Here is a 13,285-nt window from a genome sequence, read left to right on the forward strand (position 1 = left end):
ATATTATCTGTAGTAATGACAAGAAGCAATAGAGCACTAAACAGAAAGGCAAGAAAAGTGGATTCTTGCCTTAGATATGCTAACACTGAATTGCAAAGTCGTTTCCACTTAACACTTGCTTCATCTAACTATTCCTCATAAAATGAGGGAATAATTACATGTGATCTATACATTTGCATGCCTAAAAGGCCATGATTCTGGAAGTAAGCTGGACTATGGACAAACAACAGAACCATCACATTTTTCTACTTTGGTAGCCATTACTGCCAAGAAAGCCTATTGACTACAAACCCCTTTAATAATGAAAATAAACAAATAAAAATGTGCTGAGTTATGTTAAATAAATACAGGTCCATTCCATCATTTCATTTGAATAATATATATTTTGAACTTATATATTTGAATAATTATTACATATTTTCACATGGTATGGTTCCTAACCTGTTACTCTCATCCTTTCATCTTGTATGATTTGCAATAAAGATAGACTGTTCCTCAAACTAGAGTGAAAAAAATGTATCTAATGTATATTTACCACAATTATATTTACGTCTTTAGCTTGGAAAAATTTGGTACTAATATCTATAATATGGTTTGGCTCTACATCCCCACCCAAATCTTGTCTCTAATTGCATTAATAATCCCACGTGTCAGGAGAGGGACCTTCTGGGAGGTGACTGGATCATAGGGGCCATTTCCCCTATGCTATCTCATGATAGTGAGTTCTCACGAGATCTGATGGTTTAAAAGTGGCAATTCCCCCTTTGCTATCTCTTTCTTTCTCTCTCTTGCTGCCATGTAAGACGTTCTTTGCTTCCCCCTCCCCTTCTACCATGATTGTAAGTTTCCTGAGGCCTCCCCAGCCATGCGGAACTGTGAGTCAATTAAACCTTTTTTGTTTATCCACTCTCGGGTAGTTTTTTATAGCATAATACAATCTAGAAAATGAATTAGTGTGTTATTGAATTGATATCTACATGCTCAAGGGCAGAAGGGATGTAAAAGGACAACTCGAATGTGCCTTGCTTTATTTTTCCTGGGCTACCTTTGACTGACATCCTGTCCTTGAGAGGTATGTCTGTTGTGTGTTCTCCTGAATCTTTAAGCGTCATTCTTACACTCTAGAGCAGTGGTCTGCAAACTACAGCCTATGGGAAAAATGTTGTGGCTGCAGCCTATTTTGTAAATATAGTTTTATTGGAACACAGCCACGTTGTTTTGTTTACATATTGTCTATGGCTAATTTTGTGCTACAACAGGAGAGTTGAGTAGCCTGTTAAGCCTAAAATATTTACTACATGGCCCTTTACAGAAAATGTTTGCCAACTGTTGCTCTAGAAGAAAATAACCTGTTACAATTTAAATTATCATTTTCCACCTCTAATATGCATAACACAATCCCCAAGTAACAAATTTACACTCTCACAGACACATATATGATCATAGCTGTTAGCACAAAATTGTAAATAATAACTGCTTTTGACCCTTCATTTCAATCTGAATCCTACAAAAGATTACAGCTCCCCACTAGTACCCTTTCCTATCAGAGCCAAGAGTACAGGGACTTTTCCAAAGGTAGTTGGCAAGATGTAACAAAAGAAGCTAATTCTTCCCAAGAGGAAGTTGCCTGCACCTCCTCCAAATGCCCAGTTTTACTTCATGCTATGAAGTGTCTAGATACACAATTCGAACATAAGAACCTAGCAGATTATTTAGGCCATACACCTTGAATAGAACACCCTTAAAGATAGAAAACCAATGGCCAACACCACATATACATCAATAAATATATCCATGCATATTTAAATGCCAAAAATGCCATAAATTATTAGGAATTTCAGGAACACACAAGAAAATACCTGTCTTAGGCATCAAAGTGAAAAAGACCTAACATTTAAAGATACTAAGTTGTAAGAGTAACTGCATCAAGGATTTGAATAAAAAATATGTTTATATTTACAACTTTTAGGTAACATGTATATAGAGAAAATTGAAACACTAATACATAGATTGATTTTTGTTGGTCAGTAAAATCATTAATTTAAAATGCCTTCTAAAGATGGAAGAGCTCTGCTCCCTGCCTTTCTTTGGTTACTTAAGGCAGAAAATGTCAGCTCTATGCTTTAACAAATGTGTCCATACCCCATTCATGAAGAATAATTTGTATGTAATTGTAAAACATAAATTAAACCCAAGAAGCATTTTAATGTGTCATTTCATTTTCATTTCTCTGAAATTTTACATAAAGTGACAGAATTTTAGGCTCATAGACTTTTTGAAAATAAAATAGAAAAATAAGAGGTTTATTTCACCTTCACATGGTGTCTTTCTCATGCAGAGTTCAGATTTCCACATTTGTATCCCTTTAAAGGATTTGATATGCAGGAAAAGAAGAAAGGATGATGGTAAACATTTTGTCTTACAGACCCCTACAGACCATCATATTCAGACTGAACAGTGACCTAAAACTTACCTTTTACTGATGTGTTAGGTGGAGGGCCTTCCATTCGCAAGTTCCACGGAGGGTCCCCCTGGTTAGCAAAGTCCCTCATTTTCAGATAGCTAATTGTAAGTCGAATGATGGATGCCTTGTCGAGCTGGCTGGTAATGGCTGCAGGAAGAGGCAACAACTTGGCCAATTCATAGAACTCAAAGTTTTCTTTTCCCCGGCGGGAGCGAGCAGCATCTCGGGATTTCTCCTTTCTCAATGCTTGTAAACTGAAATCAAAGGAGTGACAATGTGTGGTTTAGAATATGTGACTTTGTCATCATTCAAATACTGCTTTCTTCATATTTCCTTTTTTCCCACCAAAATTCTACCAAAAACTATTTGAAAACTAGAGAGTGACAGTAAAATGAGTTCCAGAAAACGTCCACTAAAGCCATAAACTCTAACTCTGGCCTTACATTTTGCAAACTCAAGTCCAACGAGTAAAAATTGTGTTTTACTTGTTAAGGTTTTTTTCCTTCAATTGTCCATGCACCGAGATGTATTTATTGTTTCTAAGACCTAACAGAAGGTTTACAGGGGTGGCTTGATATTATCAACTATAAGCAATTTATAAGTTGGGCTTACATTCGTGTATCTATTTCAAACTGATATTTTTGTTCATTTAACTTTCATCAGTATGGGATCTTCATCAAAAGCAACCATTTTGAAAAATTCATTTCAATTATAATCTTGGGGAGCAGAAGGTAAACACAAATACAATTCACCTTGTCCGAATCGACAAATATGTTTCCAGCCCTCAATAAAGATCACAGCACGTTCAATCAGATGAAGAAAACATCATATTTAAAATGAAGATTTCAATGTAATTTTATAAATGTGCTGATAACTGCTTGATAAGAGCATACTTCTTTATTAATGGACATACATTAGTAGATAGATTTTCTAAGATACTAGAGAATAAAATATATTGCCCAAAGAAGTCAAACTTTAGGATAATATAAATTTTATGTTGAAAGATAAAGCTCTGTATGGGTTATTAAAATTTATAAACATTATAGACATATTACTTCCCAGAAGAGGCAACAGGTGGGATCCAGCATTTTCCTTCCACTATTCATGTGCATTTCTGTTTGAAGTCTGCTCACATTGCTGAGGGCAGAATCTGGCACAACTGAAGTTGTGTGTGAGCATCTGACAGGAGAATTCCACCTGCTCTGAATTGCTCTGTATTGTGTCTGATGAGAAATAAATTTAAAAATCAGACCACAATGATAAGTAGCTAGACAATATTTTCAGTATCAAGGTACTATTAAAATCATTTTTATGTATGCATTTTATTGAATTCTGAAAGCACTGTAAATATTTGAGTCTAGCATTCTTTTTCTCATTATGAAATAATAAGAAAGAGAGAAACGAGGAAGGAAGGAAGGCCAAAGGAAGAGATCAAAATTGGCTCAGCAGCAAGGCTCCATTCTCTTTTAATATACTATGGTGAATAATATTCCCTATTACACTATAGTATTCCTGACATTGTTTCCTGGTGTAAACACTGTATTCACTGCAGAAATCACACCTCAAATATCTTACTGAATATCTACGTAATCTAAGTAATGCCATAATGCTCTGGTCAGATACTTGCTAGGCTAATACCCAGCCAGTTTTATGTTTGCTCTATTAATAGTCTACATTAGCTAACAAATGTCTTTCTCAGAATTAGACAAGTTAATGCTATCATTTTCAGAGTAACAGCAGTCTCAGGTGACAAAATCTTTGTCCCTTGATACATCTCAAGTGATAAAGTCAGGCAGAAACATTACTAATTTACAAGGAAAAGACATGTTTTGTCACTTATTTCACAATATCTGGGCCAGCCTCCATTCAATTCTACAAGTGCTCAATTTTAGCTGGTTGAAAGCTACATAGAATCTGACGAAGTGTAACTAGGATCCAGGTTAACACCTTAGGATACAAGAATAGTTCGAATTCCTCCCTTTACAGAATAAAAGTAATTTATCTAACAACATTTAAGTTAGCTGTGCCAAAAGAAATTATGTCTCTGGACATATTTTCCCTAACACTTGTACATAGGGGAAGGAGCAGCGGTTCAAGTTCAGTGCTTTATTCTTTTTGTGTTCTTGCAGTTAAATACTACTCCAGAAGGTGGGCTAAACTTACAATTTTTTTTGGTCCAGTAAGTGACTATGATGGGGCTCTAGAGCAGGGGTTACAAACTCAAGGGCTTTCAGGGTTCAGGCAGGGAATTTCAGTGAGTGAAGAGGCCTGATGGGGACTGGGAGGAATTGAAGGACAACTCTGGCCAAGAGGTAGCACAGTTTGAGCTGATGCCACTTTAGGGAAAGTCATGCCTGGTGTCACCACTTCTAGAAGACAACATCTGAACTTTTATATGCCATTTCCCAATTTTGGTATTTTAACAAATTAAAGCTTTAAAAAGTCATGCAAGCCAAATAAAACATGTCATGGTCAAACATGGATCAGGGACTCGTTTTACAACTGGGTAACAGTTTGCACAGACAATTACAGAAGTAGTTTCGTATGATGTTATAGGTAATTTTCCTTTATTCATGTCACTCAGAATGATCAAGAATATATTTATTTGTTACCTACGTAATATGCCGTAATATTTATATCAGGAATTTATTCAACTGAAGCAAAGTAGAGGATTAAGCAATTATTCTGAAATTGATATTAATGTATAGGCTTATCAATAATCTAAGGAAAAGATTCATCTTCATATGGGAGACAAAGCCCAAGATCACAGGGATCAACTCAATAGGCTATAAAGGATAGATATTAGAGAGATGTCTTTTCTCTCTCCATTCAGGGAAGGGGAGTAAGCCGACATTAATGCCTTTGGATGGCTTGCCTAACATGTGTTCTGATGTTTTACTACTTTTCTAAAATAGCACTGGTCAGAATTTACTTTAGGTTTTTTTTTTTAATCCTACCCCCTTGTTTTCTTTTCTCTACCTTGTCTTTTTCTTTTTTTAACTTTAACACACATGGTGTCCCCGTTAGAGTAAACTTCTTGGCAATAATCTTAATAACAAAGGATTTCCATGACTCACACATCACATCATTATGCAGGGACCATAGTTTAGAAGACTTTCAGAATATCACTGTGTCTGTAATAAGTAGTAATTGGTTTTGTGGGCAACTGCAATAAAGTACAGTCAAAGGATTATAAAGGTTGTTGAGATGCTGGTGTAACAGATGAAGACAAAGACCTTAAGACAGTGACACTCTAGATTGTGCATTAATCTTTCACTTGCTTTTGTAAAGTAGGGCCTAGTGATAAGCAATCCTCACATTGAATTAAGAACTATATTAAAACCCAAAATAAACTTTGTATTTGTACATTTTGTTCTAAACGAAAGTATTGTGGTTTTATGTCTAGAGTACTGAAGATAGATTAGTTGTACATGAGTAAAAGGTTATAGTGCTGATCTCTGCCATCTAAAATATGATTAAACTTCAGACCCAAATAGTTACTCCCTGGGCCTAAACTTCCCATTGCTCTAATGTTCTTGCACTTCGATTATGAATAGCAGAAAAAAAAATTCTTCATGAATCCTCAGCAAATGAAAATTTCAACTCTTTTTGATGACTACATTATCCTCACAAATCATTATTACCACCAACAAAAACAACGTCAATAATTTGAAAACACACACACACACATATGTATGTATGTATGTATGTATGTATCTGGATATTATATGCATTATTGTGTGTGTGCATATAAATATATAGATAGGAGAAATAGTAAATGATCTTCAGATTCTCAAATGTAATCCATCACACCAACCAAAAGGCTAATAATCTAATGTCTATCATTTTGGGGTTTTTTGAGATGGAGTCCCACTCTGTCACCCAGGTTGGAGTGCAGTGGTTTGATTTCGGCTCACTGCAACCTCCACCTCCCAGGTTCAAGTGATTCTCCTGCCTCAGTCTCCCAACTAGCTGGGACTACAGGCATGTACCACCGTGCCCAGCTAATTTTTCATGTTGGCCAGGCTGGTCTCGAACTCCTGACCTCAAGTGATCCGCCCACCTTGGCCTCTCAAATTGCTAGGATTACAGACGTGAGCCACCACGCCCAGCCTAATGTCTATAATTTCTTCTTATTAGAGAATGGATTGTGAAGCTAGCCAGCCTGGGTATAAATCCTGGTTTTGTTATTTACTAATTATGTACATTTGAGGTGCCTTCTATTGCCTCACTTTTTCTCATCTGTGAAATGGGGTAATACTCTACTTTATAAGGTTGTCATTAGAATTAAGTCAAATGAGTCGTTTTTAAATAAGATCTTTACAATGGTGCCTGACACATAGTAATGCTGTATAAGACATGTTAAATGAAACCTAAGCTCACTTCACATTGATTGTTCTTTCCTTCTAATGCCTGCAATGCTCATTAATAATGTGCACTCTCTTCTCACTAACACAATTCCTATTCCTTGGTTCTGACATAACATATTTTTCCTTTTAATATAGTCCTCATTTTGTCTATGGTCTAACTCATTGTATACCCATAAGTGTACTTAATGAGTTGTTCAAATAAAAATATATTTAATTAGTGGATGCTTAAAGATTTATAAATTTTTTTGTGCAGGGTCATAAGGAGCCATTTTTTTAGTACAATAACACATAAAAGGTGACATTCAATTGCAGGACAAGCAATTTTGTTTATATTATAAAATGAGTATCTAAACAGCTGTTACAAGAACAGATTACCCAGGAAGATTGTGAAAATGTCTATTGAAGGTTTTTAAATGGCAATGATAATTATTAATCAGGAGTCTATGTGTACTTCTAGACAAGATGATCTTTCAAAAGATCACAAACCTATAAGTTCTCTCGAAAATCAGGCAAAGCCCCAGATCCAGGACCATGGAGAGCTCATCCAGGACCAGCGGTGCCCAGAAGTGGGGAAGCTGGACAGCAGCTGCCTCCTCAACTTCTATTTTTGGGGGCAAGGTCGAATCATGAAATTCTTTTCAAGCTAGAAGCCAGCAAAATATATCCCCAAAAAAGTTTGAAAAAAGGGGTGCTACTGCTATCAAAAAGCCAATATTATGAAACTGACTCAATTTGCAATCTTTGTGAATCTACCATGAAGCTGGATAAGGGGTCAATTGTTCACTGGGCCACTTGTCCACAGTGGGAAAAACAGATAGCTTTGGACTTGATGACTTATTTAATTAAAAAAGGTAAGTTATCCTTTGTGGTTGATCAAATTTAGCTTTGAAAAATTGATTACTTCGGTTTCCCACTTCACAGTGATGGTTATAGTGATTATGGAAATAATATAGCTGTACACCCACAGAGGATAACAAGGATTAAAAATAGGTAGGCACAGAGTACAGAAGCCAACTTAACCAAATGTTTCTTCCTCTTCAGTGATTTCTTCATAGTCATATTTTAATCAACTTTTAAATAATTTATTTTTGTGAAGGAGATTCAGATACTGACCTTATTGACAGATCCACACTATCTCTATGTGAAAATCCTTCTCCAAGCTGTAGTTTGAACACATAACACCTTCACGTAAACTTTTAGAATATAATATCTAGTCTTTATAAAAGAGCATGGCAGGTTTTGGTTATCTAACTATAGGGTAAAGGAGAAGCAGGGTCAAAACCATTTTAAATTTTACCTTTTTAAAGTACTTCTAAGGAGCCAGACAGACAGGTTTTTATGGATTTTCCTACTTGTTTTGCTTAGGAGAACCCAGCACTACAGACTTCCACTATTTATCAATTAATCTGGCATGCAGCCTCAAAGGAAGAAGGTCGACCTGTATTAAAAATGCAGCCATCAAAAATTCATCAAAGGCTTCAGCATTTTAACTCATGAACCTTTGAACACCTGCATACTTGTCAGATCTCTGGTCATAGTTAACGGTGAAATCTATAGTTACTCCAGTAACTACACTTGCCCTAACATGAGCCGAATGAGGAGCCTTCCCAGGGAAAAAGTACAGTAAAGATTCTATAAGCCAATGCTTGCCCTTCCTTCATTACTTTTAGTAAAACAGCCTACCCCACATTGACATTACATAGAGCTCAAAGTCAATCAAATTAGCTTTCTTCAAAGGAAAAAAATTCTTCCAAGAGTATTTTTTTTTGGCATGGTTGTAAGTATCAGCCTTCTTATAAGGTAACGGTAATGTAATTGAGAAATGCACAAACAACTGTTATCTGGTAGGATTATGCACAACAAAGATCACAAATTGAAGTAGTTTAATGCTCTCGAAAAAAGATAATAATTTCAGAAATCTTCTTTAAGGTGTAAAGAAAGCTGGATAGTATATGCTGGAAGTTAAAACTGGAACCTTCAAGTTCAAGGTAAGAACTCTGCTGCTTAACTAATGCACTGCTCATAGCTGTCATCATTAATTTATGTTAGCCTCTGTAAACATCAAGAGTATAATAGGCCAATTTCACAACTAAATATAGATGCACATTTTGCCCTTATATAAATGGCAGATTGCTGCTGTAGATCATCACTGCAGAAACACGTCAGTAAAGATGCACTCTTTGATGGTCTGATGCTCACACAATATATAAAACCAGTTGTAATGGTTGTTTGAAAGCAAAGTGTAACATAGCAGCAAAATTTCATTTGTTCCACAAACTCAGGATATATTAAGCTTGGCTGACAAAGACTGTTTGATGTGCTAAATCAGTTTGACCTTCATTCTTGCTTTATTTTTCTCATTTAACATGTGAAATGACCATTATTTTCCACATGTAGGAAAATATGAAATTGATTGCTTAAAAATATGTCAAAAAACATCTGCAACTGCTAACATTTGATAAAGTATCAAAATCAAGATGTATACTTAGTTTTTAAACTAAGATATATTCTGATGGGATAATCCTGACCCATTTGACTTGTGGTAAAATAGATCAAAAGAGTAATTAAAGCCATTCAACTGAATGCCTTCCCTCATCTTCAGAAAATGCCTTGTGTATGTTTGAACTTAATAATTAAATTAATTGGTTTTAGCCAATGAGCATTTTCATTCTTAACACTTTAAATAAGAGGATTTAATTCCAGAATGAGTCATTAGAATAGTAATAAAGAACGCTGAGAGGTCTGCACAGTCCTTTTCAACTGATGTTCACCTTGATTCAAATAACCCTTGAATAAACCACAGCAAGACCAAACTATTCATTGTATGCTTTGGTGTCTGCCAAAAACCTCATGAATCAAAGTGTTTTGTTCTTCATTTTCCCCCAGAACTTTAAGCTATACAACTGGCAGTTCCATAATAACGGAAAAAAACTGCAGTTTTATCAAGTAATTTCTTTCCACCCAATAAACTGCACTTTACCTTGAAGCAACTTGTATATTTCACACCTTAAATTTCTATTTACCAAATCAGCTAATCACTTCACAATTGAACTCAGAACAAAAAAAAAATTATCAATTAAAGTGGTTGAAACTCCTGCAAATTATCATTTAGGAATGAAGTAATTGCTTTCATCAGGGCAGAAAAGCCCGCCAGAACAGAAATGTCACTTTAGATTAGTGTTCTCACTCCTGAAGCTATGGATGACACAGCTGATATAAGACTAAATGCCAAGACCAATCAATTGCTTTTGTGGCTCTGCTCTGAGCTGCTGTAAAAGGGGCCATTTTCTAGGATCTACTCTTCATTATAGTAAATGCTATCTCCTTGGTAACATAATTCCATTTCTCATAAATTCTGTCTGAGAGCATTGTCCTAACAATGGATGTTTGTGGAAAAGAATGCTGTTGGTTTAATGCACAGAATTAAGTGTGAATGGCTGTCAAACTGCTATAGTTTACTAGTTCTTAAACATAAATTGAAGTCTTATACATTAAAAAGAATTCTTGAGGATAAATGAATGTCCTGAACAAGGGTAAAATATTGTACTTGAAGGTTCTGTGCCACTGGTTTACAATTTGGACTATTCTAGTATTTGTCCTGTACATTAAATCAATCAGTTCACACCCAGAGATGGGTGAACACTTTCCTTACTTTCTCGGCAGTGCAGTTTGCAAATGCAAAAACTCAGAAGCAAATATGGACTTATTAGGCAACTGCATGGGATTTGTGAATAGCCACAACTCTGTGTGTGTGTGTGTGTGTGTGTGTGTGTGTAATGTTCTTTGAGCTGAGAACTTCCTGGAAAGCATCCAGATCTTAATCTGTATTGTTCATCCCCCTGAAGTTACAAGAATCTGGGTTGCAGGCTCCAATTAACAGGAAATTGACGAAGCTAATATAGTGAGAAAGCAGCAATTCCCTGCACTGCTCTCTTCAGGTCCGAAGTTTAGAAAGAGATTCAGGATCACAGGTCTTTGCCCGACATGGGATAAAGGCTTTCTCATTCTGGTGATCACACGTGTAACTTCCATTAACAGTAACAGGAGTCGTGAGCACACATTGAGAGGAAAGTCCACAGCTAAATATTTGAAAGGGTCAGAGCATCTCTGCAGAAAGGAAAAATGAGGGAACTGTGGGCACCCTTTGTCAGCAGGACATTTCACTGACCATGCAAAGGGCAATTGCTGGAATTTCTACCACTCCAAAGAACTATAGTACTGTTTTTCATAATATCAATAACAGGAAAGGATGCACGTTATTTCTGCTTTTTTAACAATATACAGCACCATCACAGAACATCATGGAACCTAATATAATGATAAACATGAATATGTTTGAATGCTTACTATATTTCAGTCAAGGTCCAAGTGTTTTCAACATCATCTAATTCATGGTTGCCAATATCAGCAATGAAGGGGAAAACTGGTAACAGTGACTATGGAAGGTAGTAGTCTACGCTGGATATGACTGATGCTAAAAACAGCATTGTTTTCAGCAGGGGAGCACTGTATGAGTTTTTAAATTTTCCCTCCAACTTTCTACACCCATCCCCCAAAACTGGGAGTTTTCTTGTTTTAGAGAGGGCTTTCCCTGGATGCTGGACTTTAGGTGCTAAAAACAGGACATTCCTGGGCAAACCAGGATCCTTGGTCCTCCCATAAGTCTTATTGTCTCACAAAAAAATTAAAACAGAGAGAGGAAAAGTAACTTACCTAAGGCCAAGGATGGTTGGAGATGGCATTTGAACCTTGGCCAGATAACTCAAGCCCTTATCACTAATGTGCAATATTGCTGCTGTAGGAACAAAATCCTCATGATTCCCTTTTCTCTATTACATTTATATGACAATTAAGTCACTGATAAAATTTTATTTAATTTATAATCACCCATATAAATTTCATAATAATTGTTATGAAAACTTAATTCCTTAATGAAATATCCAATAAAACCCCTATTTTCAGGCTTATAAACACCTATTCCAATTTGGAGTAGATAGATTTGCTGTTAATTGCTGTAAGTCCCAAACTAAATTGCTTTGGAATTCAAATTCAAATGACCTTTCTAGAGGGAAAATTCATTTTTTCTTTTAATTTTAAGTGTGATTTCAAACACTTCTGAAAGCACAACTAAGTGGAAGAAAGCTTCTGAAGACTTTCCAGCTTGATATAACACATTTGGAAGGGAGAAAGCATGCTTCGACAAGTTTAAAGATCTTTATGTATGAATAATTTAAGTTACGGTCATGTGAATACTAGCAAACATAGCACATGCTTTACTTGACACCAATGAACACACCATTATACTTTATCCACATTCCTTTGTGAAACAGAGATCACTAAGTAAAATGGTTCCTCTTTTTAAACACTACAACTGAGAATACAAGTTCATCAGCCTTAAGAAACCATATACTACTTCTCTCACTTATCTGTTTTTTTAAGACACATACTGTTATTTCACCTTTCATCCAGATTCCAAAAGCACATGTATGGTTGCCAGGAGCCTAAATTATTACAATTTCTAGAAAACAATTTAGCAACTACATATCCAAAGGCTTAGAAATTTGTCTACTTTAGGCCCATGCTAACTTATAGAAAACCTTAAGAAAAAATAACCAAGTATGTAAACAAACATATTGCCAAAAAGGATATTTACTGCATTTTTAATAAGCTTTAAAAATAAAGTATGGGATAATCTCAAGATACTGAACAAGGATCTTGAAAAATATTCAATGGCTTAGAAAATACTTTACAATATGTTCAACAATAACTGGCAGTTTATAAAGCAGCATGTGTTGAGATTATACAACTATAGCTATATATCTTTACCTATAAAGATATAGAGATAATATATATCCATGTGCTATGTTTGCTGCTATTCACATGACCAAATCTGAATGAACTGCTACAAATCAAAATATTAAGATTGTTTATTTCTACATGGCAAGACCATTTCTTTTGCATATAGGGTGTGGAGGCTAACTATTTGCTGGACTTTCTTCAGTAAACTTTTTAATATAAAAATTACTTTCTGAAAAAATAATTTATTGGATCCAAATTGAGCATGAGAAGTGCCTTGATGCTTAAAGGCATTTTGTTCCCAATAAATGACTGACCAAATAGTGCTATCAAATGCCATCCTTTCCCTACTTTTTGCAATAGTAGGGCCTGAGAAGTATTTGGAGAAAATGCTTGGCTTAGGTCATGCCTCTAAAAGAGAGCTGGAATTGGAATAGCTGGGAGAAGTCTTCATCCCTTCTCAAGTTATCCCACAAGGGTCTTAACCAGACGATTGAGTCCGTTAGAAGGCAGCCAGGGTTTCTATGTCCTTTATGGCCCCCTCGGAATCCCAAAGCAGTGCTTTGCTCAGTGTATAATTTGCCGGCTGCTGGTTGGGGATAGAATGTGATTCCATTCAGTGATTGACTTTTTTCCGTGTGTTGCACCCTTGAAA

At 35.7% G+C, this 13,285-nt stretch overlaps 1 protein-coding gene across 15 annotated transcripts in view; it reads right to left on the reverse strand.

Annotated features, from left to right (window-relative positions):
• NPAS3 (neuronal PAS domain protein 3) overlaps positions 1 to 13,285 on the reverse strand; it is an 879,538-nt gene that overhangs the window by 594,936 nt on the left and 271,317 nt on the right. For 8 of the 15 annotated variants that reach the window (XM_055291566.2, XM_055291567.2, XM_055291565.2 and 5 more), the window contains one exon: positions 2,474 to 2,718. In XM_055291566.2, the coding sequence (XP_055147541.1) occupies positions 2,474 to 2,718 (245 nt within the window). Of the gene's footprint in view, positions 1 to 2,312; positions 2,364 to 2,473; positions 2,719 to 13,285 lie in introns of all 15 variants that reach the window. The other 7 variants (XM_055291564.2, XM_055291563.2, XM_055291556.2 and 4 more) reach the window with 1 other exon arrangement.

Source organism: Symphalangus syndactylus, chromosome 9 (assembly GCF_028878055.3).
Source record: "Symphalangus syndactylus isolate Jambi chromosome 9, NHGRI_mSymSyn1-v2.1_pri, whole genome shotgun sequence".
NCBI classification, from domain to species: Eukaryota; Metazoa; Chordata; class Mammalia; order Primates; family Hylobatidae; genus Symphalangus; species Symphalangus syndactylus.